This window comes from Mustela lutreola, chromosome 3, assembly GCF_030435805.1.
Source record: "Mustela lutreola isolate mMusLut2 chromosome 3, mMusLut2.pri, whole genome shotgun sequence".
Taxonomy (NCBI): Eukaryota; Metazoa; Chordata; class Mammalia; order Carnivora; family Mustelidae; genus Mustela; species Mustela lutreola.
Window position 1 is genome coordinate 168738851 of NC_081292.1, and position 26581 is coordinate 168765431.

General features: G+C 47.6%; 1 protein-coding gene across 7 annotated transcripts in view; it reads right to left on the minus strand.

Moving 5' to 3' along the window:
- AGAP1 (ArfGAP with GTPase domain, ankyrin repeat and PH domain 1) overlaps positions 1–26581 on the minus strand; it is a 505804-nt gene that overhangs the window by 177019 nt on the left and 302204 nt on the right. For all 7 annotated transcript variants that reach the window (XM_059167640.1, XM_059167642.1, XM_059167641.1 and 4 more), the window contains exon 10: positions 11888–11992. In XM_059167640.1, the coding sequence (XP_059023623.1) occupies positions 11888–11992 (105 nt within the window). The remainder of the gene's footprint in view (positions 1–11887; positions 11993–26581) is intronic.

The window sequence follows — 26581 nt, forward strand, 5'->3', positions numbered from 1 at the left end:
TCCCTGAGCTCAAGGTGTTGTTACTACTTGAGGTAGTAATCCTGACATGATAAGCCATGAGGGGTGACCTGCCAAGCGACTTTTCATTTCCGAGCTCAGAAAAAAAGAAACTCTTCCTCCGCAGACATCTGCTATGTTCTACTTTTTATTTTTCTCCCCCTCCACTTTCCTTTCTTTCTTTTCTCTTCTCTCTCTCTCTCTCTCTCTCTTTTTTTTTTTTTTTGTGGGGGAGGCATGTATATGGTAGTCAGACATTTTTATTGCAAAATGCCGTCTGGAAAAGATGCAAAACAAAACTGCTAAAATGCAAGGGAGAAAAACACAGGGGGGGGGAAAACAAAAGGCCCCCTTCCCTTTGCTTATTGAGTTCAAAGGCATAACATGCAGCACCCTGCAGCAAATGGGAAGCTACACTAATTTTAAAGCCATAAAACGCTACCCAGTGCCCCGCGGGGCAGGCCTACGCTGGAGCTAGTGGCACCTAAATAAGACACGGTTCATTTACTCCGCAGCTTAGCCTAATGTAATCATCAGCGGATTTTCGCCTAGAGTTGTAACAGGCAGAGAGCCGATGCGGCCGAGGTGGCACTCCCAGCCATCGAGGGGGCCGCCGCTAGATTGCTGTTGATTAGAAAATTTTTCAGTTTTGACAAGCACTTAATGAACATAAATCGCCACCTTGATTGGTTTCCATTTGGGGCCACAGGCACACCTGAGAAGAGGCAGGCCTTCCATCCCTCTCTTCCTTGCAAGACCTTCGCAACAAGCCAGTAACCGGGTTATGAGCTACAGAAGAAAATATTTATAAAATATCGTAATGGAATTCAATCTCTTGGTAGAAGAGGAAGAATATTTCTTGTGACCCCCCACGTCCATCCTCTACCATAGAGAGTTCTCCTCTGTAGTGACTTACTGCCAGAGAAAAAAACCAATGGGTTTGACTTATTTACCTTTTTGCAAGAATTCTAGCTACGGTTAGGAACACTAAAAAGACCAAAAATGGAAAACAAAATGATACGGACTGGGTCAAGAGATGAACTACCATGCTGCGTCCCCATAAGACAATGTCCTATTGACTCTAAAAGCTTGAAGACTCAAATCTGCAAGCTACCGGTTAAATCTGCATATTTACAGAAACACACAAATATGCATATATTATTATTTTTTTAATTTAGAAAAGAAGGCAGATGGATTTTTCTCAATGTAGAAAAAATAGGTTAGGTAGAATCTAGAATATTTGGTGGTTTAGTTTTTACAGAAACATGAAGACTTTTCTTGGTCTGGTCACGCCCTACTTACACACTGTGTGATCAACATGAAGATAACTTGTCCCACGCGAGCAGGCATTCTGGCCATTTTATTTGAAAATCTAAACACTTTACAAACCCCGAGCGTTCTATAAGATAAGTAAGAGTTTCCTCAGGCAGAAATAAGACTTTGAAAAAGCATCTAACCTTTTTTGTGTATATGTAAAAGGTATGAGTTTTTCAGTAGTCATTCTTTCTAACAAAAATTGTAATTATTTCTCCGAAAGTATTTATACTAATTTTGGCAGGATCATTCCATGGGTCTGACAACACTGATATTCACCACACTGCCTGAAACTGGGTGAATGTCAGAGATAGGTCCTGGGCTGCCCCAAGCACAGACAGGGCAGCCTCCCCAGTGCTCCAAGGGCTTGTGACAAGGCCAGGGGCAGCCCATAGGAACAGGGCTGGGTGGCTGCTCTCATACCACCTGGATTCCTCCAGGACTCGTTCTGCTCAGGACTGCACCCAGCCAATTCCCCAGTGGGCCCTGCTTAAGGATGGATATCTCTACAGTTCTCGCATGTTGTAGCTTAGACAACAAAGCTTCCAAGCAGCATCTGCACGCCCACATCTGCAGTAGCATGAGTCACAGCAGCCAAGAGGAGGAAGCGATTCACAAATCCATCCACAGGGGAATGGATAAACTAACTGTGGTAAAAACACAGAACAGAGTATGATTCAACCCATGCTACAACGTGGGCAGACCTCAAGGACATTACGCTGAATGAAATAAGTAAGTCACAAAAAGACAAACACTATGTGATTCCACTAATATGAGGAACTTAGAGTAGACAAATTCACAGGGACAGAAAGTACAATGATGCTGCAGGGAAGGGGGTTGCAGGGAAGGGGATGGGGACTTAGTGTATAATGGGGACAATCCCAGTTCTGCCAGATGAAAAGCTTCTGGAGACTGGCTGCCGGCAGTGAGAATACACTTCAGGCCACTGAAATGTACACTTAAAAAAGGTTAAGATGGTCAGTCTTAGGTTGTGTGTGTTTTACCACAGTTAGAAAGACAAAACCGAAATCCTGTGCTCCTCTCCCACCCTGGACTTTTCCTGCAGTCTTCTCTTTGAGTGGAACCTCAATACAGCTGGGACATATTTCAGTGTTAAAGTGTAAGGAGGTGGCTTCCTCTGCTCATGATTTTGGGAACTACAGGCCCTGCTGGTATGAGGACACCCCAAGCACATGGACAAATCGTGCCTCACTCTTTGTTCAGCAAGACTACGCTGATGGGAAGGACATGCAGCTGACAGGACCCTGGAGGTCTCTGCCCAAGCCTGTGGGAGATGCAGGCTGCAGGATACACTGGAACAACAGAGCACCAATGGACATAGCAAGGGAAGGGCATGCACGGCAGGTACACCCCAAGAGGACAGGCCGAGGAAACCCCACAGAGACATGCCGTTCTCGAGACTGCGGGGGAAGGATGAGCAGAGTTGGTGTGGCAAGGAGGAGGAATAGGAGAGGGTGTTCCTGGTGGAGCGATTGCATGTGTTTGGGCCTGGAGGCCAGAGAACACGGCAGTGCGAGCAGCTGGAAGGAAAGTCCGGCCCGGAGGGACATGGTGGGTCAGAGGCAGTATGCGGTGCAACACTCAGAAAGACCTGGCGGGTCCTGTGAAAAGATGAGGGCTCCATCTTAAGCAGAGTGGGGATCTTCTTCATCACTGACGCATTTAAAAGAGTCAAGTGGAGAGAAGTAACAAGACTATGAGAAGTACATGGTGAAGGGGGAGAACTGCCCTTCTCTGTACCGCAGACAGCGGCTGACTTTTGAAAAACCTGAGGCAGGGTGCTCTGGTGGCTAACGGAGCAGACAAGCAGGCCTGAGGTCTGGGAGAGGGGGGTTTGAGCATATCACCTCTGCCAATGGGACTTCCATTCTGAGGCCCTGCTGGATGAGTTCCCAGGGAGGACAGAAGGTGGAGACCAAAGCTAGGGCAGAAGATGAGAAGCCCACAGAGTAACCAGAGTCACAGACCTGAAAGGGGCTTGGTGATCCCCAAAGTGGGCCGCCGAGTCCTGGCATGCCACGGGGCTCCATCCCAGCCACCATGGTGCAGAAGGGCCCTGCCAGGCCCTAAGTCATGAGTGCGGACCCCCCTGTGCATCAGAAGGAATCAGCACAGGATGCTGATGGAATCTGTCAGACATGAAGGAAGGAAGGAATTTTAAGGACAGAGGTAAGGATGTGCGAACCATGGAGATCCACAGTGACTTCTTTCTCTACCTAAGACAAAGGAGATGGGAGTTCTGTACATGTGTGCATGGATGGCCTATGTTCTCACATGACTATGCAGGGGCATGTTCTTAATTTACTCTCACGTCCATGGTTTGTGGCAAGCTGCCTGAATGCCTCTCCTGGGAAGGGGCAGAGCATCAAGTGCAACTAGAAGCAAGCAAGATCAATGGATGTGGGGCTCCTGGAGGGACTGCTCCCACCATGGGCCCAGGAAACCACTCTGGTGGGACAACCAGACAGCGGTTATTCCCGGGGCAGGCCGAGGAGACGCTCAGACTCAGGAATACAACTTCTACCCCAACCTCAGCAAAGCCCCCCACATCCCCCTATACAGTCCCCATCCCAGCAAACTCAGGGTTCTTCTGCTGCCCCATGGATAAAGCCGGCCACTCTAAGAACTCCCATGGTTTTCAAACCCATTTCCACCCACCTGTAACAGAACAGAAAGGTTCACTTGTAGCCAGAGTTCCAGATCTCTGTTCCTCAGTATTGACATATTTTCCTGATCTACTTTAAAGGGGATTATTTGTGGGTTTCAGCAGTGTTTTAAGATTTTATGGCCTTCGTATAAGACTGTGTATGTGTGTGTTCTCCCCCACCCAATGCAAGCACTCAGGGAGGTCTAGAGGAAATAAACCTCTACCCCAGTCCCACTGGAATTTTCAAAGTAGAGGCAGGATCGTCCTCTGTGAGGATCCCAGCCCGGGAAGGAGCCCATGACTTGACTGCATGTGACCCACAGGAGCTGGCCAGGGTGCCCTAGCCTATGCTAGTCCTGAGCAAACAGTGGGAAACAGGGCAAGGTCCTTGCTAGACAGGGTGGTACAGAGATACTGGAAGGCACCAGGAGAAGAGGTGGTCTGCCAAGTGATCAGGGAGGACTTCTTGTGGAGGAAGGCCATGCAGGTCTACCAGCAGGATGGATTGCAGACTGGAATTAGAAGCAGCCTGGCTGGAAAAGAACATATAGAGCAGAGAAGGAGAGCCTGCAACACTGTGGCTTATACAGGGGAAGCAAGATCAAATAACTGTTCATCATAAAACTAATTATGCTCCTGCAGTAGCATGTTAGACAGGACATGTCTGACATTATTCTGCTCAGTAAGAAGGGGGTCCTGAAACCTCAGGGTCCTCTGTCATCCCATGACTCAAAATATTTGACATCTAGAAATCTGGGCTTTGAAGTAGCTGCGTAGTCATCTAGATTCAAGCTAGTCCGACTTCTGCAATGTTTTGGGGAAACCAATGAAGAGTTTCTCTGGGTATAACTCAGTAATCAACACCTGAAGAAATTTGAGGTCTACCTTAGCAGGTGTGCAAAACTCACTGAAGGAACTGATCACGGATTCATAGTGAATCATCACAGAAAAGTTCCTGATCTTATGTGAGGACTGTGTGTACCTTAAATGATGATTACCAGCAGTGGGTATGGGCAAGAGTTGTTCTCCCAGTAGAAGTATCTTCCTTTCTTTCCTGATGTTATTATTATTATTATTTTTTTAGATAAATACCCACTCAGGGCATCATCCCAGATCTTTTCTTCATTTTTGCATTGGTAGAGGGGTGGATTTTTTGATTTTGCACCTGAAAATTGACGGAAATCAGCATTCTGATAGCAAGGTTCAGAGAGCCCAAGTTTGACTCTACCAGCTTGGGAGAAGACAAGCAAATGCCAGTGGCACCCAGAGCACAACTGCTCTGCATCGGGAGCTTCTCCGTCACCCAGGAAGGAGGTGCCGTGGGAAGGAGGAGTCCAGCTCTGCAGGTCAGGGAAGGACAGAGCCACGGCTGCTTCCAAGTCAGGCCATATGCACTGAAAGGGAATGAAATCCAAGAACGAGGTTTTCTACAGTGTGAGCAATCCGAGCCCATGCCAGGCAGGTGGACTGTGCCCAACCGTCCTGCATCCTCATGAGGATGCCAGGAAAGGCCTCTTGGCCAGGGCCCCATGAAGTCACTGGCCCAACCGTACGGCCACGAGCTCCCACTGAGGAAGCCCAGCACACACACCTCTGTTAGCCATGCCCTCGATGGTGCTCTCTCGACACAAAGATGAATAGGTGGGGACACTGGACTGTGAAGCCCCCAGGTCCGAGTTCTTTCTCATTATCCCCTCCATTTTTCCATCAAGGTGCTCCCTGCGGCTCAGAGTTAAGTCCAAAGAACACGCCGCCCTCCACCCCCTGACAGTGACCCAGTGAGGTGTCATCAATGAAACACTCAGACCTACCTCCCCCAAGAACGTGACGCAGGGAGGGCTTTTTAAAGGTCGTCTAAATGTACAAATTCTCTGAGAAACAGAAACCCGGACCACAGAGCAGCCTCAGAAGTCTGCCCACATACTTTGATCATGCTAGGGCTGTGTTTACAGAATGCCAAGTGGAGATGGAGGAGGCGCTCAGCTGGTCAGCACCGGAGTGCGGGTGACCCGCTTATCCCTGGAGCCCTGGGCCTCGCGGATGTTGGCACTGACAGGTCCTGTGTCCTGGGCTAACCAGTGCAACCAGCCATCAGAGCAGCCCCAAACCCAAAGCAGCTTCATTATGTTGCTTGACACTGCCACCTATTACCTAAACTGGGTTACAGGTTTACCTTACTTATGAACAGCATCTTGAGAAACAGGCAGCAAGTGAACTGGGTTACCCTGGACCCCAGGTTTCACCGTCCCATGTGACTAATGACCCTGCCCAGCAGCCCCAATCTGAGGAGAGGCTTTTCCTCACAAGTCCAACGGACTCCATCAGCCTCTGTTTTACAGAGGTGCAGGAGAAGCCTCTGAAGTGAACACGTGATTCTCAGACCTCTCAACCGAAGGATTCTTCCAGATATGCAGAGTGGACACCGTCGAGCCCATTGCTCAGTGTCCACTGTTAAGATGCATTCCCTAGAAGGAATGCTGCAGACTGCGGATGTGTGCTGGTGCATGGGTTCCAGCTTGTGTTTAAAAGGCGGGATGGCCCCCAGGCCTACAGTGGAGCAGCTGCTGTCATGCTCAGGTAGCGTGCATTCTCTCAGCGGCTCCCACATCCTGGCCGGTGCCTCTCTACCGCTACCCAGCCGCCCTGCTGGCAGCCAGTGTGGTGACCACCCATCCTGAGGAACAGTTAGGGCTGAGACTGTCACTTCTTCCTCCTGTTCCCCTGCGACAGTGTGGGGTAGGCGGGGACCTATCTGCGGGAGGCCGGCCCTGCTGGCGTCTCCTGAGCCTCTAAGGACGGGCTGACACAGGCAAGGAGCACACAGGGAGGACATCTGGGGTCGGGAGGCACTGCCACCATCAACATTCAGGAAACTCTCATTCTGGGTTAGGGTGGTCAGTCTCTTCCCTCTTTCCTCCTGGTTTCCAGAGAGACTGTCTCTTCCAATGATCTGCCACACATAGGCAGTTCCGCCCCTGCTTACAGACAGCCATTCTCTCCTCCCTGAGAAAAACGTGTAAGGGTTCCAATAGTAGGAGGCATGGCCAGGGTGACAGGCTTTCTCTCAAGTGCAGGGAGAGCTTGAATCTACTGACAACAGAGCAAGGCAAAGCTGCGTGTCACAGCCACTGAGGACAGCTGGTCCCTAACTCATCTGCGCCTGTGCTTGGGTCTCAGGATGAACTACGGATGCTGCTGGGGATGAAGCCACCAACCTGGGAAGAATGAAGCCTCAGAAGAAGATGGGGCTGGGAAAGGATGGGAGGGAAGGAAGAGGGATCGGGAGCAACAGGACCAGTGGGAACTGACACCCTGGGGCCATCATCCAGCAGAGATCCTCCAAGTTTGGAGAGGCGGGCTGTCCTCAGAGGCCAGCTTTGGGAGTGTCCCTGGCAGACAACCCATTCCAAGCATGTGGCGAGCCTGCCAGCCGCACGCCAACCCTACTGTGTGCTGCAAAGCCGGGTCCCCCAGCTCACGCCCAGCAGCCTGATTCTGAAGCCGCCATTTCAAAGTGCGTGGCACTCCACTGGGAGCCCGGAGCCCAGCCCGCCGCTGGGGCCACGAACCAACAGTCTGGGTTGTCAAGAGGCTTTTTTCAATCACAGCTATGTACACAAAACTTATGCTTGGGATTGAAATTTGGGGTGTCTGAAGGACGATCATTTACACAAACATGGCCATGGACACCTGTGTAATAAGAAAAACGTACTGGTCTCTTAAAGGATCACAATTCATTTCTCCAGGAGACCTTCTTTACTTTGAGCGCATCCAAGGAAGACATTTAAAAACTTCCAAGATTTTTTTGGTGGTGGCAAATTTAGGAAATGGTCAGTCTTCTGCTTCCACAGCACCCAAGGTAAGCTAAAGCCGGAATCTGCTGCTGCTCCAGCATCTTTTCCAAGCAAAGGTCTCAGGAGATCTGCATTGCCCGGGGGCTGCAGGAGCCAAGGCACTGATTCAGCAAGAGTGGGGAAGGGAGAGGCTTGTGGGGGCAGCAAGCTCTATACCTGTTCTGACACCCTCTTGCCCAGGCCTGTCTGTCTGGCAGCTCTTGCTGGGGAGCTCAGCCAGGGATCCCATTTGGCTAATGAACACCAGAGGCATCTGGATCAGCTTCCTGGACGGGGCCCTCCAATACCGGTGGCATTCTACTAGTGGCCGATATGGCCAGGCAATCTCAACTTTGAATGAAATTATTAAGGGCCCTCATAATGCCAGCCTATTTTCCCTCTAAACTTGATTCGATCCCTTACTCTGCCCTATGTGCAAGAACCGGGCTGAGCTCCCTGGGTTCAGCATGATCACCAAGCTAAAGGTGGCTAGTGGTGGAATCAGGGTCCAGCCTGAGGGGGACCATAGGCAGCACACACGTGCACAAGGAATTCACATTTGTGCTCATGATGAGGGCCGTGTGGCCACACTGGCTTGGAAGGGGCTGCTGTGTGGCTCTGTTTAGTATCTGTTCCATTCCTACATGTTTCGTGTTTCTCAAGCACTGCGTGCTCAATCCTGCAGCGCTCACCCTGTTACAGAATCATTACACTATTAGACTCCCATCCTCAGAAAAGCACACCATGATCCTTTTTGGTAAATACACTATCTAATCATTGAAAATTAGTGGTAGGCACCAGCAGCTGGCCCCGTTACTCCATTACTGAGATACAGTTAGTCTTTGTGGAAAACTATCTACAAATAACAGATTATTTAGCCAGGTTTATTTCCCTTCACTCCCTGGAGAGACATGGGCTGTAGGCTATGCTATTTTGGATCACCGCAGATGGCCATTAACAGTGATGACCCACAGTAATGAAACCCAAAGCCACTAACCTGGCGGATTTCCCCAGTATTTAAGCACTCACAACAGATGCACCCTCATGGACTTCCAGCCATAACACAGCCCACAGACCACCAGGAAGTGGGTGACACAGTGCAATCAGTTTAACTGATATCACTGGGTTCTATCACCATTTGAAATTTCCTGGACTAAAATAATTAGGACAGTCTTCATGGTGTAGAATTTTAATACATAAATTTGCAACAAATTTGCATGCTTCTGGATTTATCGCTAAAACAAATCTGGACTCTGCCATGGGCATCCCTTTGACAAGTCTTCTCATTTTGAGCCAAAGAATGCCAGACTAACTCTGTAGTTGGGGATCTGTAGCTCTCTATCTTGGAAGAGAACATGTATTTGGACCTCACTTCTTCTCCGAACTTCCAACCAAAGCTTGGTTGTGGAAATAAAACCAAAGCAGGATTACAGTGAAGGTCATGCCACCTCTCCGTGCTCTGGTAATTAAAATCTATCTCTAGACTACACCATTTCCTTTGCGGGGTGGGGGGGGCATGTATCTGCTTCAATAATTTTAGTTCCCAGGAGACTGACATTCACTGAACTGCACTTTACAATGATATTAGCTCTTGCCTGCCATATAATTATATAGCAAAGCCCCACTATGCTCCTTTTTCTGTGCTCTGATGATGTCCATGCATGTCCATGCAAACACACGTGTGTGTGTAAAGGAACTGGGAAGCACTGAGGGGCATCACAAGAAGAAACTCATGTGGGACAATTTTTGAAGAACTGATTGTGATTCTATTAATTGAGGGGCTGGGACAGGAAGTAAGTAGGCATTATCTTTCCTACAGGAACTTTCTGGGACATACTGATGTTCATGCCTTTTCCCCTTGGCAAGAAGAAGCAGATGTCCCTCCAATCAAGCCTGGGCTTAACAGATGAGTGTAAGGTGGCCCGAAAAGCTCATCAGTTGGACCCCACTTTTTCCTGATCAGTGAGTCTTAGAGCATGAAGAGTATTTTGATTACACTTCTCTCTCTAAATAACACAAAGCAAGTGGGTCAATAATTTGACCTGTGCTCCCTGACATGGTCTTAAGAGGAAGAGGACACGAACCAGTGAGACGGCAGCTGACGGGGCAGCGCTGGGAAGAGAACACAGCGATGAGCCCACACTGCTTTGGTGTTCTAACAGAGGCTAAGAGTGGGCTGCAGGTGACGCAGGAACAGCCACACGCAGGCTTCTTAGAGAAGTGACCGGACTCTATTCCCAAATCAGCCAAAATAAATCAAGCACAGAGGAGTTTCCTCAGTACAATAAGTACTGACATCTCAGGATTCTACTTACTGGTAAAGCATGGGAGGCATTCCCATCAATGTTAGAATAAGTCAGGGACACTTAACGAAACACCTGTTTCGTAACATGGTTCTAAAGGGGAAAGCCACTGCTGGACGACTTGGAGAAGAATGGAAATTCACCCCAGGAAGCAAACGAAACAGTAAGGGTACCACTTGTTACCTATTATATTGAAAAATGACATATATGTTATTCTGAAGTGAATGTTCATGGGAATATAGGTATAAGCCCTCTGGTATGCTGCTGGTGGAGAAAAACTGATACACTCTTTCCAAGAATCCAGCAACATATACCCAAAGCCATGAGAGCATCAGCACTCTTCAACTCCAGAAGTGACTGCTAGAAAACGGTCCCAGGGAAATGGATAAGGGCACAGGGATGTCAATAGAGGACAATGATTAGTACTTAAAACATTAAAAATAATTCAAAGTAAATTTATTTACCAAACGTCCATTTTGGAGACCTCGTTACACCAATCAGGACATATCTGCACCATGACTATCAAGTCACTATCAATAATGGCAGCATATAAGAGTATTCGCGGGCACAGGCAGGGCATGTGATCTGTCATCATCTACGGAAGTGGGCACAGACAGAGTGTACAGGGTAACCACGTGCTCATGGGAGGAAAAAGCACCGATGCTCAGAAATGGCTGGGAGCACATGCTCCAAAATGCCAGCAGTCCTGTTCCCCAGGTGGTACTGTGGGAACGATTTTAATTTTCTTTAGTATTCTTGTGTGTAACTTCTTGTTTGTAACTGTAATTTTTGAAGTATTTCGACATCTTTCGGGGCACCTGGGTGGCTCAGTGGGTTAAAGCCTCTGCCTTTGGCTCGGGTCACAATCCCAGGATCCTGGGATCGAGCCCTGCATTGGGCTCTCTGCTCAGCAGGGAGCCTGCTTCCTCCTCTCTCTCTGCCTACTTGTGATCTCTGTCAAATAAATAAATAAAATCTTTAAAAAAATATTTAGACATCTTTAAATTAAAATCTTACCATAGTGATACAATTAGCTGAGCAGCTACCACTATATATTCTGATCTACACATCTATCTACATTAAGACCTATAAATACCAAAGACTCACGTAATATGTTGTTAGAGAACTGTCATTACACCCCATTTTCAGATTTTATCAGGCTTCCTAAGACAACTTAGGATGAGGAAAATGTCCTCCACATTTTCCCCCTAAAATAAAATTAATTCTGCCTTTTAATCTATCTTCTATAAATCACCAACATATCTCATTTTATTAACACATGCAGAAAAGCTCTTACCTTATAGACAGATTTGTGGTTCTTATCTGAGGATAAAACCTGAGTCATGAACTACATTTAACTTTCCGGTTTTTCTCAGCTGCTCAGAGCATAGTACTGGGTTCTGAACCAATTGTTCAGATTTTGTTCTAGATTCTCAGGTGTATGCTCGCTTTTTTCTCTCTCCTGCTACCTGCTCTTATCTTTTCACTTTCACTGAAATTTTTACTTTATTTTTACTTTACTTTATCTGTCCCCTTTGTTGTAAGTCCTTGCAGAATTAGAGAACCAGAGCTGGGTGACGGGGAGGGGAAGGGAGAGACACATGGTCTGATGGAGAGTGAGGAACGTATGATTTACTTCATGATGGAGCAGGAGACCCAAGACTACTTTAACTTCAGAGACAAGAGTCCTGATGCTTAGGACCCCCCCACCCCCCACACGGTATGCAAGCTGAACTCCAGGCCTGCCACCTGCGCCAAGGGGCCACACTCACATGTAAACTTGGATGGTAGGTCAGCACGCCGTTGTCGCACAGGGTGACGTATTTCTTTTTCCACTCCTTGTTCAGCGATTTGCCGCTCCGCTTCAATAACATGCCCTAGAAGGAAAATATTCATTCATAAACACAAATTATAAAGTCTGGCATAAGTTTTTTTAAAAAAAGTAGGCACTAATTTAAGAAATTTTAAACATTCATTTTTCTCTTGTCATTATAAAATGGAAATGACACTTATTTTTAGCTTGGTAATTCAGCTTTTCTCCTCTACTTTGTGAATGACATGTATGTTCAACCAATTTCCCTGTGTGTATGTAGATCTTAACTGTGTGACGCTACTGGGGGCTGATGTGCCGCTGGTTCAACAAATGCGATTTGCCAACTGCCACGAAGCACTGTGCACCTTTCCTTTACCTAAGCAAGCATCCTGGAACCAAAGGTATAATGCTTTAAAAAAGGAAACCCAAATTTCTCTTTCTGAAATCAGACATTAACTGAATTCTGAAAATTCTGGTATTTACAAATAAGAGCATTTTACTTTACAGTTTTTCATTCCAGATTTTTAATTTACTAAACATGAAATTCAATTTGTAAATTTAGTACAGCATCTAAAAGATTTTTTTTTTTATTTCTTCCTGTAACAGAGAGAGAGATCACAAGTAGGCAGAAAGGGAGGCAGAGAGAGGAGGAAGCAGACTCCCTGCTGAGCAGAGAGCCCGATGTGGGGCTCGATCTCAGGACCCTGAGATCATGACCAGAGCGGAAGGCAGAGGATTAACCCACTGAGCCACCCAGGCGCCCCTAGTACAGCATCTAATAGACACACCATGGCTAACATAATCCATCTTGAATGGAACCATATTAGGGCCTCTTGAAAACCACCCAGCATTTGAAGCCAGGCCACCCTTGACAACTGATGGGAGCTCACTCCTGCTTGAACTCCCCATTCCCAGCAAACCTCCCACGTGGCCTCCAGGCTTTTCTGGGGTGAAAACCCATGGCCAGTACTGAGCTCAGCCTTGACTTGGGGGGTTTATTCCCTGGGGCAGCTCCACACCCTCTCAGGTCAGATGATCTCAGCTTGAGCTACTGCCTCTGAAATCTTCAGCCCCTGACCTCGTGGAATAAGGGAAAGCCAAGCATCTCCTGGCTTGCTCTTACTCTCAATGCCCATTTAGAAACTCACAGCATGGTAAGGGTGACTAAGAAGGCACAAGAAGAATGCTAGTTGGTGTACCCAGGCCGAGGCCAAAGCGAAATTCTGAGTGTGAGAAAGAGTCTTCCAGAAGAAGAGGTGCCCATGAGTGTCCTTGCAAATGTGTACCAGCTTTGCCCGACCTCCTAATTCTGCTGTCCCCCATGAACCACAAATACAAGGTAAGATCAAGGAAGCACTTTTATGGGATAATTAGGTTCAAGTTCCAACAATACTGCTTTCTACACCAATTTTCACAAGTATAATGGATGACGAGCCAGCTGGGAAGCCTGACTACCCCTAAAACATTGTTTCTGGGGGAAAATATTTCTAAGTTTGAAGAAACTCACAAGTAAACCTTCAGAAGGTCATCCCTCTGCACGTTCTTATTATTTGAAGAAAACACACAGCATCGCTCTGCTCAACATAGATTTAAGAAAAACCAATCTAAACCAAATATGGTGCAGAGACCAACAAAGAGAGGCAGGCCCCAAGGAAAATGCTGGTTACAAACCCAGATGTTTCGAGGTCACCCTGCAGAGTAAGAATTAGGGAGAGGGGCAGTCACTGCTGGTGATTCGATGGTAAATAAGCATTCACTTAAAATCTTTACATTTCCCTCTCTGGCAGATTTCTAAGATTTTTAAACTTAGCTTAACAAAACTTCACAGACGTTCTCCTGTGGGCTCCCATTTTTCCACCATCCGTTTCAGATGGAATTCCAACAATACCAGGGGCCGGGGGTCACCTCAGTGTCACTGGTAGCAGGAAGCTGCTCCAGGCATCAGAAAGCTTTGTCCATCTGCACTCAGACAAAAATGCAGGCTGCACCGCCCCCCCCCCCAAACCCCAGGGCTCCGTGCAGATGGATCTACACAGCTCCTGGCTAGATTACGGGTACTTTCACGGAGCAAATCCTATATGCACAATTATCCTCTCCCCAGTGGGGGCTGCCAGGACTTACTCCTAAGGGGATAGAGGGGAACAGTCCCACTAGGAGGCAACGAGAAGAGATGACATTGTCAGGAAACTAAATTAGGCTGACTTATCTTGGTGCTGGGAAAGGTGAATGTCCAAATCTTGACAATCTTAAATAAATCTTATGGTTCACCTTGCAGGATAATCTCTGATAACAACCAAATGCTGTACAAGTCAGCAGGGCTGAAGAACACCCAAGCGTCCTAGAGGCCATGCCTCCACCCTCTGGGCCAGGCCCCCGGTGGGTTCATGACCCGACCCCCAAGATTTCTGTGCTGTTAGAGCTGTTCGGTTGCCCTGCTCCCTGCCTCGGTGAAGCACCCAAGCTGGGGCCCGCCAGCCGCACCCGCCACTCTGTGACTGATAGCAAGAGCCCACCCTGAGAGGCGTCATGAGGAGACGCGTGCTGCCCTGATGAGCAGCAGAGGCAGCTGCAAGGTGAAGTTCTGTAATCAGAGGCTCAATCAGATGACGAATGACAAGACTCAGCAAATAGCTTCTGCAGACTGAAAATATGTTCTCTTTTAGTTTCTTTTTCTTTTTTTTGCTAAAGTTCACTCCAAACACTGATTTTTCATAGTATTTGTATGAAGTGGGAATCAGGGAGTTTCAGAGTCTAAAAAGACCCCAGAGTTTAAACCACTCAGCCCCGAATCTGAGACCAGTATTTATTTTACAATTCGTGTCCAGGGTCCCCTAGTCCTGCCTGGGCAGCCGTGTGCCAGGGAGCCCATTGGTCCAGATGGCCAGAACTGCGGGAGCAATGCTCTGCTGTCTGAGGGGGGTTGGATAATCCTGGTTCTTAATTCTGGAGTCACATGGAAAGAGGAGGCCCCCTCCAAAGTGCCCTCACTTGGAGGAACCGCAGAGCCACCGCAAAGCCCCAGTGAGACATCCCGTCACATGGCTACATACCAGGAGCCCCTTCTTAGTCCCAGACTCTTCCAGAAGCATAACGTTCCAATTGCTCTGCCACGGTGGGGCCCCCCTCTGAACAGAGTGTCCCCCAACATGTCAAGAAGGAGAGCAAACGCACTGTGCCCCTTTGGGACAGACTTTTATCAGTGCAGTGAGAAGCCTAGGGTCCTGGTAGCCCCTCCCTGCATCAGACTGAGCCCCTGTACTTCAACTACAATGCTCCTGGCATCCTGAACTTATACATTGTCTACTTAAGTACCAAGAAAATGGAAAATCTAAAACCAGTTCATATTCAACTTTTAAAGGACATGAAGTCATGAGGATGAAGAGGCCGGAAGGCTCTCTGCTAGAGACACACATGGGCGGGCAGTTCCCATCAGCAGGTGCAAATGGCCCTTATGATTCTAAGTCTCTTTGATTCTGTGTTACCCAGGGCAAAACTGTGCGGGAGTATGTCACAGCACATACTTGGTCTATCTTTCAGATGCCACTTCTGTATACTCGAAAACAATCTCTTGCATAAGACTGCTTCTCACTGACCTGCTATCAGTGTGGACATCACTGCTGTTAGTGTTTTCTTTAACTCTTATGTGGCTTATGCATCTATTTACAAATTTTACTACTGCAAAACAATATTGCTCTAAAACAATATTGTCACTGCTCTAAAAGCATGACACATATTAACCCAGAGAAATCTCACAACCCAATGTAAGTTACTATGATTATCCCCATTTTACAGATGAGGCCACTGAGTATTATGCTTCCATCAGAAATGATGAATACCCAACTTCTGTAGCAACATGGACGGGACCGGAAGAGATTATGTTGAGTGAAATAAGTCAAGCAGAGAGAGTCAATTATCATATGGTTTCACTTATTTGTGGAGCATAACAAATAGCATAGAGGACAAGGGGAGTTAAGAGAAGAGAAGGGAATTGGGAGAAATTGTAAGGGGAGGTGAACCATGAGAGACTATGGACTCTGAAAAACAATCTGAGGGATTTGAAGGGGCGGGGGGTGGGAGGTTGGGGGAACCAGGTGATGGGTATCAGAGAGGGCACAGATTGCATGGAGCACTGGGTGTGGTACAAAAACAATGAATACTGTTATGCTGAAAAAAAAAAAAGAGAAAGAAATCTTGGCAGGTTCTGTGCTTTGGGGAGGGCTGAGAGAGAAGCCACACTGTGCTCTGTCTGTGGTCCTGAAATCACTAAGTCTTGTGGTAGGTTGTAGGCAATGATAGATAAGAAAACAGAATCCGCACGTAATGCTTCTGTAGTAAAATCCATAAACATGTGCCCATGGCTTGGCACCAGGCAGCTCGCCAAGGCTGCAGGAATGGAACAGCTGTCTGTGGACGCAGGCAAGAAGGACAGGGAGGAAGACGCTACCTGAGTATGGAAAAAGGGTGGCCCAGCCGGGCAGCGGCACAGCCATCCACCAACCTGCTGTCTGCAGGAACGTGAGGCATAGCCAGCTGGCCTGGGAAGCCCGGGACCTGGAGGGGAGATTTTCGAGCAGAAGGCTCACCATGCTACTGGCTCCGATGAGCTGAGCGGGGGGAGTCAAGGGTGTTCAGTCTTCAGCAGGATTAGAGAAAATATTGCCAATTTAAACACCAACATGAGAAAAGTCGTTTCTCATTCCTAGCTTCTCCTGCCAGCAGAAAACTCAAGGTAAGAACTGGCCTCAGAACAAAGATCTAATCCAGGGAGTCCAGGGGATGTGATCTCAGAATGAAGACCCAGCAAGGTTGTGGCAGTTGGACCCTCATCTTGAGAACACAAAGATTTAAGGCAGGGCCTCACAGACCCTTCCAATTAGAGAGCACACGTGGACCACAGACAAGGACCTGTGGGGTGGCTTTTGTCTAATGGAATAAATTACAATCTGATACAAAGGATACCCACAAGGGTTTTAAAGGAATTGTACCGTGCTGGACTAAAAGGCACAGCGCAAGTCTAAAATGAAAAGAGGCCCCTGACCCTCCAACTACGACCAGCAGGAAGCAGGAAGAGAGCCACACAGCTGCAAAACCAGGCCATTTCTTAAGGAAAAGGAAGGTTGGCTGAGACAGCAGAGCTTGGGGCCCAAAAGGGTGTCCCTGGGAAGAGAACAACCCCTCCCACCATGCCCTGGGCAGGATGATTAGCAACAGGTACCTGGCTGGGTTTGGAGCTGCTGTGGACCACTAACTGTTACAGGCCCCTTCTTTCTCCTCCTTTTGGGCTGAAGAGTTTTGCCTTGTGTGTGCAAGTGTGTGTGTTGGGTGAATTGTCTCCTCCTGGTCTTCAGATGGCAAGGACCACACCCAAACGTACCCAATACAGATGACAGTCTCAGACTTCAAGCCTGAACTGGATGCCACCAGGCCATGAGATTTTGGGAATCTGAGGCCGGGGGGGGGGGGTGCTTTGCACGCTGGGAGGGCAGATCAAAGTAGCTAGTCTCTTAAGATTACCCTCAAAAAAACCTCCTATGTGGTCCTCAGGGGGCTTCTCGATTTGCCCACAGAATGTGGCAGAAATGATGCTGGGCCTGCTCTAGCTGAGGCCTCAAGAGTCTGGCCACTCCTGTTTTTATGCCCCTGGGAGCCCTGAGTGGCCTCGTGAGAATTCCATCTCTCCAACTGGGGAGACTGTGAAGAGAAAGACCCCAACGCCATGTGGAGGATAGCCCCGGTGCCAGCTACAGGATGGCCACTGAGCTGCTGGCTCGATGCCCAGGCATCTGAACCATGTCTGTTGAGGCACCAAAGATGGTAGTGAAGGAAGGATCCCAGCTGCCCCAGCCCTAAAAGGCCTCTGTGGGGCAGAGATGATCATGTCCCCATGATGCCTGGCAGAAATGCCTGACCCTGAGACCTAGGAGAAATAATGCAATGTTTATGGTTTTAAACCACTGTGATTTGGGGTAGTTGCCAGCAACAGGTAAGCCATGCAGCAGGAAGAGCCAGGGGCAACAGTCTATACCTGTAACCCCAACACCAGGCTGCCTCCCCGTGAATCAGTTTGCCCTCCAGACTTATTTTAAAGCTTTGATGTCTGTCACCTGTTTGCATAGTAAGAAACAGAAGGGCTTTGTGACCTCTCCAGTGCTCCTCTGATCTTACTTGGAAATGGCACATGTTGATCTAATTGCTACCACCTAGTTAATTTACTGGCGCATCAGAAAGACTGTGATTTTAATGATCTACAACCAGAAGACCAGAATTTCAAGCAGGCACTTCCTGCTTTTTTTGCTCAAGGAACTTTCCCTGTGGTGGAGCAAAGGGTAGAATTGTCTTTTGGCTGCAATCTCTTTATTAGTCGTGTGCATTCGTGTGCCGAGTCCCAAGAGGTCATGGAAAGCCAAAAGCAATGTTAAGTGTACAAGCTTTAAATAACTCACAAAGTTAATGTAACGAATGTAAGTGCTATCTGAACTTCATCACTCAGTGCTTGCTGCAGCCCCAAGCTGTGATGAAACACCACTCATAAATTTATATTAAAACTCTGCTCGATCGCAATTATTTACCAACAAAGATTTACTGACTGCATTAGAGACTGGGGGTCTTAACCAGGCCCATCAGTCTTTGTTTTGGGTTTGAGGGACGGAACGGCGATGTTGCCTGTCAGCACGGAGTTCACTGCAACACAGGGGGACGTTTAATGGCCAGGGCCTCTGCAGCAAGGGGGCACCAGCCAGTGGCAGGCTGCTCCACGTGAAGATCAGACCACCTTGGCTCCCCAGAGAGTATTTCTCATTGGCTTGGACGGAGGCTGGGGGCTGGGCGTGCATGGGAGTGGACAGAAGGGGGAGCACATGCCGAATCTCACGGTGACAGTAACTGAATGGCCCCGCTGCCCTGGCAGTGGTGCCAACAGCTTCCTTGTTACCAAGTTTAAGAACACAAGTGTCCTATGTTTTTAAACATATCTATACTAGCTCAGAAAGGTTCAATGTGTCTAAACTTTTTTCTTTTTTTTTAAAGTGAAGTCTGAGTACTTCTTTGGTTCCTGTAATAAAACACCTGCTATGGTTCCTCCATGTTTTATGATTCACATTCTTCAGTTTGTAACAAATTCTCTTTATGGCAGTTAAAGATTTCTATGTTTCTCTAAAGCATTGCAGAGAAATGCTGGCATCACTTTTTTTTCATTTTAAAGAATTTATTTATTTATTTGACAGACAGAGATCACAAGTAGGCAGAGAGGCAGGCAGAGAGATAGAGGGGGAAGCAGGCTCCCCACCGAGCAGAGAGCTTGCTGCGGGGCTCGATCCCAGGACCCCGGGATCATGACCCGAGCCGAAGGCAGGGGCTTTAACCCACTAAGCCACCCAGGCACCACCTCCCTTTTAAAAGATTTTATTTATTTAAATGCTGGCATCTTTAACAGAGATCCAAGGACTATAAACTCCAATCAGTCTTCACATTTATATTTATTACTTATTCTAATCAAGATTTTTCCTAGGACATGTATTAAACTTTTGGTTTACTTAAAATAATCGTAATCAGCATCATCATCCACCTAGAGGGGTGCCTGGCTGGCTCAGCTGGTAGAGCATGCAACTCTAGATCTTGGGGTCGTGAGATCAAGCCCTCCATGAGGGTGTTGACAAAAACAAACAAACAAAAAAAATCCCAAAACAAAAAAGCACCTAAAAAAACATGTTTATGTGGGTGTTAGGTGACAGAATCTCATCATCAGAAATTGGGGAACACAAAGGGGTGGTACCAGGAGCAGGGACAATCTTTTCCTATGTCACAGGCTCCCTGCCATCCCTAACGATATTCAGCTCTTCTAAAATGAAAACTTACCCATCCTGCCCCTGTTCTCCCCTCATGCTAAGCCCTCCCTTGCAAATAACAAATGCACGTTTCTCAAGAGTGCACCTGGACTCAGATGAGCGGTAAGCGACACACTGCAACACCTCCTATGGGGGTCAAATCTGCACAGGCCTCTCCCCCACGGTCCTTCATTGTTGACACATGATGTCCCATCCAGTGCACATGAATCTGGACTTTTGGTGCTGGGAATCCCACCGGACCGGGGCTGGCCAAGTCTGGTCTAAGGGCCAAATCTAACCTTTTGTCCATTTGCCTCTTGTAAGTAAGGTCTAATGGGAACACAGCTACTCTCGCGCATCAGTGCTACTGCCTTCACCCTGCACTGGCTGAGCTCAGTAGTTGCTGAAAAGCTCAAAGCACTTGCTACCTGGCCCTTTACAGAAAACGGGTGTGGAGCCAGCTCCAGGATACGGAACCGTGCAAAAACAGCCAGCAGTCATCAGTTTTACTTAAAAGTGCAAATTCTGTTCTTTCTCGCTGGAATGTCCTCCTCACATCCTCCCCTTCCTTCCTGCCATCCTGGTGAACAGCCCCTACCCTTTAGCCCTGAGCCTCAGGGTCATGGGTTCTGGGCTTCCATAACCTCTCCTGAAACAAGCATCATCCAGACCTTTAGATACTGGCTGTCAGGAGCTGAATTATGTCCTCCTCAAATTCGAATGTGGAAATCCTAACCCCCCTGCCTCAAAGTATGACTGCATGTGCAGACACGTCTTCAAAGAGGTAAGTAAGGTTAAATGGGGCTGTGAGACAGGCCCTCTTCCAATCTGACTGTCCTTGTGAGAAGGGGGAATGAGGACACAGACAAGCACAGAGACAAGGCTATGGGGAGACAAAGAGAAGGCATGATCCCCACGCCAAGGAGACAGACCTTCGAAGAAAACCGCCCTAAGGACACCTTGATCTCGGATTCTGGTCTCCAGAACTGTGAGGAAATAAAGTTGCTGTCTGAGGCACCCGGGCCATGGCACCTTGTCTTGGCAGCCCTGGTAGGTGAATAAGGTGGCATGTGAGCACGTGCCCAGGCTGGGAGCTGCTGCAGGACAGAGAAGTGCTCTTCCCCATCAGAAGGCACAGTGCCCCGAAGGTCCCTGGTCACACCCGTCCCTACAGCGGTTACCTCCCCACTCAGGGAGTGTCGCTTCTCAGTCCCAACTGGATGTCCTTCCCTGAGGATCTATCAGGCACCTCAAATGCCCAGTCCCCAAGTGGACACATGGGTTATCTCCCTCTGTGACCGGGAATTCTGCGGGAGACTGGGTTATCCATGCTGGCATGGGCTCCCAGATTCTCTTGTCAGTTCCTTGTACACAGTTAGTCTCGATAATAATTATTCCATCACTCCGTTCCTCATTCTAAAATATCTCCAAATATACAAGTGATCCATCAAAAACCTAAAACATGTGGAAAGAGTAACATCTTGCACTCAATTAAATGCCACTGAGTCAAATCTGGATGAGTGAACCCCACGTTACATGGTTTAAGAGAAAAAAAAAAAAACCAAGTGTGACAAAAATGACAAGACTACAGACACACCGTGGGGTCAGAACAGCTTGTCGTTCAAGGTTCACAAAATGCTCTTAAGTGAAAGCAGTAAATCAAGAACATAAACATTCACCGTGTGCAAGAAAATAATCCCAATTAACTGGTTTCCCCAGATCCTCCTCAAACGGAAAACTTGCCGCAAATTCACCAACGTGATGCCTGGATGTAAGCTTTAGCAGAAGGAGCCGGACCAATTTGAGCTCAGCACATGTGAGCTCGGCCGCAATTATACCATCTTAACTTTCTTCCCAGTTTAAAGTGTTTCCATAGAAACAACAGGGAGCTCGCACGTGCCCCCCCCCCAATAACTGAATTCCTTTTTTTTTTTTTTTAAAGTAATATTTGTCTCTGTCTCCCTCCTCCAGAGGATCTATTATACCACAAATGGAGGCTTTTCTCCCAGCTTGTTCTGTGCCGGGAGGGAGTGGGGGAGGGGGTCGAGGAGCCAATTCTGGATCTTTAACCAGCTCCCTCGTGGCCCCCTCCCCTTGCTGGTTAGTAATATTTCTGTTATTCTGCCAGGCTGTAGGGTACAAAGGGTTACACTTTAATTGAGCTGTCAGCATCTCCGACAATCCTAGAAAGCCCCGATTATGCACGGCAGGGTTAGTGCCACACTTGTTATTGTGGATGCCCTATTTGCGAAACCCAAACCTGCGCCACACACAGGTCAGCTCACCCGCGTGACCTTGCTGTCATTAGCCGCGTCTATTCCTACCTCACTGCTGAGAAAATCACACGGCGCGGGCTTCAAAGCACCGGCCGGGACTGGATTCGACCAGGAGCTAATCACCCACAAATCCAGCTCAAATGGCAATAATTGGCTAAACCGGTCCCCTCTCCAGAGCTCAGCAGTAATTTGGGATAATAAAGAAAGGAATTATTCAGCTAACTGCCCCGAAATGTATGCTTTGTGACCGACACACTTCACATTTTAATAATGATGGACACAGAATCCGATTTAACACCGTGTCCACTGAGTAACAAGACCAAGAACAATGACAGCGAAGGGAGAAAAGTTTGTTGGGTTTCTCTCCCCTTTAGGCACCATGTTGGCAGGGAGGAAGGCCACGGAGATTTCCACTTCATGTTGGGTCTGACTGGAATTATTAAGTCCCAACAAGAACATACAAATTCTAAACCCGCGTGGAAAAAACCCACTGAAGCCGCTCTGTGTTGCACCAATTACGAGAAAACACCTCCTTTGGCCAAACACAAGCAGAGGATGCTAAGAAAGAAATGTTTCCCACCTGGACCGACAAATCTCATCTTGATTTTTCTAGTTAATATTATCTCTTCATCACCTCGTTTTTTTCTTGCCTTTCATTCTACTCCTTCCTGTCACTGGGTTTTCAGCAGCAGGGGTGACAACACCCCTGCAGGCAAGCCCTGACAGACTGGGGTGTGGGCTCCTCCTTGGCGGTGGCCTCTCCTCCTGCCCTGGCCAGCCCTGGGGGCCAGCATGCCACTCTGCGAGCTGGGAGAGTCCTCCTTTAGCTTTAGCTACATGAAATAAACCTGAACTCAATCGCTTGCCCAGGGAGCCAGCGTGTCCCAATGTCCAGGCAGTCAGAGAGAGGCCGGGGGTGGAGGGGCCCCATCCCCTCCTGCTAGGGCGGGCAGGCACTGCACAGAACTGGGCACCTACAACGTGACACAGGGACAACGCAGAGAGGAACTCCTGTATAAGCAATAATAAGAAACCTGTGGCTGCTTCTTTGTTTAGGTAAATGACCCTTGAGCCCACAGTCACTGCAAACACCACACGGCCCCCCACCCACTGTTCACTAAAGTGCCTCTGGGCACCATGCTTGTGCACTCAAGTGGGCTTGAGTAAGAGTCCAAAGCTCAAGTAAGCTATGGAGAAGATTTCATGCCTACAGAAGCTATTTGGAAGTCCTCTGCACAGAAGCCCTGTCTTTTCTCCCCCACCAACACCTGGAAATATGTTCTCCTTGGGAATGCACCTGTTCTCACTCCTGTTTCTGGCCCTTGCTCACCCACTTCACTCTCTAAGGCTGCCACCCTTGGAGCTTATTTCTCTACCAGTTACACTCCTGCCCTAGAAAATCTCACTACACTGTGACAGCACTGGCTGGTGCCCCACAGGGAGAGTGATCTCAACCTCTGACACCTTGAGCCCAGAGCTCCCCATCGGCACACTCTCCTATGTGCCCAAGTGCCCCCTGAGCCCAGAGCACCTGCCTCATGCTGCCTCCCCACCTCCTCTTTGGTGCTGCCCCAGCCACTTCTGTGCCCCCAAAAGCCCCACATGACACCTGCAGATGCCACCTGGGGTCAGTTCTGACATGTGCTGCCCTGAGGGTAACTATACGCCCACTTCGGAAAGCTCAGGAAGAGGAAGACTTCTTATGTTGGTTACATGTTGAGATGAATATATTTCGCATACTTGCTGACATAACAAATTAAAATTAATTTCACTTTTCTTCCCCTTATGTGGCTACCAAAAGAAAATTAGAGTTGAAACTGAACCGGTGGATCCCATTCTGTTTTTGTTTGATGATGCCGTGCATGCTGTACCAAGCTCCTGCCCCATGTGGCTCCCTAGCCTCCACCTCACCAGCTGAGCAACGGCAGAGACCATTCTTATCTTGCTTGTTTCTGTTTCCTATAACCTGGCAAAGAATAAATGATCCCCAAATGCCTGCTGAATGAATGAACGAAGCAGCGGAGCAATTACAACCATAGCCATGAATGAGAAAGGCTTCCACAGAGAGTAAGTAACTAAGCTAGGCAACAAGATCAGTGGGGAGCGAAACCCAACTCTGATCTGTGTCATCTGGAGGGCTCCAGTCCTATTGTAACCATACGTGTGTGCCTCATGCTATGTGTTAAAACTGATTTGAATGATGCTCATACAGAGATCTCAGCAGAGACCAAATCAACACAAACAGTCTTACTGCACACATTGTAAATGCAAACCGCTACTCTGGATATGGGGGGACATTTACAGAGAAACGCTACCTAGGACCTGGCCCTCAGGATTCCTCTCTCTTACAAAAATGAGGATGTGGGCAGAGAAAGGCAGTTCAAGCCTGGAATAGTTTCTACTGGAGAAATCCAAGGAGGGAACCATCACTCACCGTCACCCTGGTTAGGACAAGAAAAAGGTTGGTGCAAATAGCCAAGTTTCAACGTGAGGCCAGTATTTAAACAGGCATGGCAAACACCTGGCAGATGGGCTCCCACTCCCCTCCCCTGAACTGACAGCAGAGAGAACTTGCTGTGAAGAGCCTCAGAAGTTTTCTCAACACAGCCCACAGCTAGCCTCCACTATACACGAGAGCCGGCACAGAAAATGAGTCCCAAGGCAGTCCCTGATCTGCAAACATACCACAGGCAGCTGAGCAGCACAAAGCCTTCCTTCTGTTGGCACTACTGACCCAGGGATGATAGCGATGACTACCACTACTGCCACTTCATTTCTTGGAAACTGAATGCCATCACACACTCATTTAAAAAAAAGAGAGTCTGTGCTTCTGGAAAAACAAAGCAGATCTAGTCAGTGTCCTGTTTTGGGGCTGTGTGTACATGGGGGCTGTCACCGAACACCCAGGACACCAGAGTCTCTGGTGGTCTAAAGACACTACAGCCATTTCTTTCTTCTATTTTCTCTCTCTTTAAAGATTTTATTTATTTATTTAATTTTTTTTTGAGAGAGTGTGTGCAAGCGGTCGGGAGGGGCAAAGGGAGAGAGAGAATCTCAAGCGACTCCCCGCTGAGAGTAGAGGCCAATACGGGGCTCAATCCCAATCATGACCTGAGCCAAAGTCAAGAGTCAGATGCTTAACTGACTGAGTCATCCAGGTGCTCTGTAGTCTGGGATGAAGGGGGAACCCGTGCTTTTGGTCTTTGACCTGAAGGGCTAAGTTCAAACAAAGATTAGGGCAAGGTTCCCAACAGTCCTTTGCCTTGCAAAAGGTGCGTTTTAAGTTGCGTTATGGCAAAGATGTCACGTAGAACTTTTCTATGGATTCCAGTGTTTCCCCCCACCATTTTCATTTGAGGAAATGTCAGGTTACTGAAAATTGTGATAAAATGGATATGGACACATGTGCTTATGAATACAGATATGCATAAAGAAGGTAAAGGGTCATCCTTAGAATCATTCCCTTCGTGAATAAGAACTGGTGTTCCTACCAGTCCACCAGTTGCCCCCAGGGGACACCAGTGGGTCTTTTTACAGATAACAACCAGCTGGCATGTCTACATATATCTGGAACCAAGGAGGGAGAAGACAGCCATCAGCTCGAATGCCCCAAGTCATAGGCAGAGGTTACCCTGCCCATTATACGCAGTATATGTGGGTGACAGATGTGATGCTAAATGTGGGGAAGCTTAGATGTGTTTTCTAGCTAACATCTTCCACGACCGTCTTCTCTTCAACTTAGAGACCCTGAGAAAGACAAGACTGTTGTTGCCATCAACAAGGAACACATTCCCAGATTATGGAGTAAAATCAAATGATGCCTACGACATCTTATCGCTATAAAATGTCTGGATAAAACTTCTCAGCAGTGGTCAAACATGCAGCTATGGAAATGAGCACATAAAATGAATGACACCTTATTTCACTCAAGTCCTCAAATGTGAAAATTTAAAATAAAGAAGGGGATGAAGTTGTGTTCAACAGATCTGATTCATCACATTAAAAAAAATTACTGGTCCCACTATAGAAGTTGATTGTTAATCAGGACAATTTAATGATGAAACACTGCAAACATTGTGTCAGCAAGTTAAAAATGGCCTTGTTGTTTCAATATAAGAATCACTTAGTATATACTATATATAAAGTGTTGTATTTCATGCCCCATTTACTGTAACATATTAGTGGGTTCAGTCATCAAGTAACAATTGTTTCCTTGAAGGGTTCAGATATTGGGGAGGGGGTCTGCAGTGGGAGAAGAGCCATTGGAGCTGCAGATAGCTACACACATGGACAGGGATTTGGTACTGTTCCTTTCGTAGACCCATCAACAATATTAAATAATCGCACATCTACATTTTAACAAATAATACAATCTTTAGTGAATACTTTTTTTTAAGTGCAACTAATTGAAACGCTATGTTGATTTTCATTTAATTTTTAAGATTATTCAAAAAGAAGATGGGCTAGCCAAGCCTTCCTGCAATTACCTGATTGATTTGCTTCACTATTAAAATGTTGCAAATATTTATTAGAAAAAAACAGATTGCAACAAGC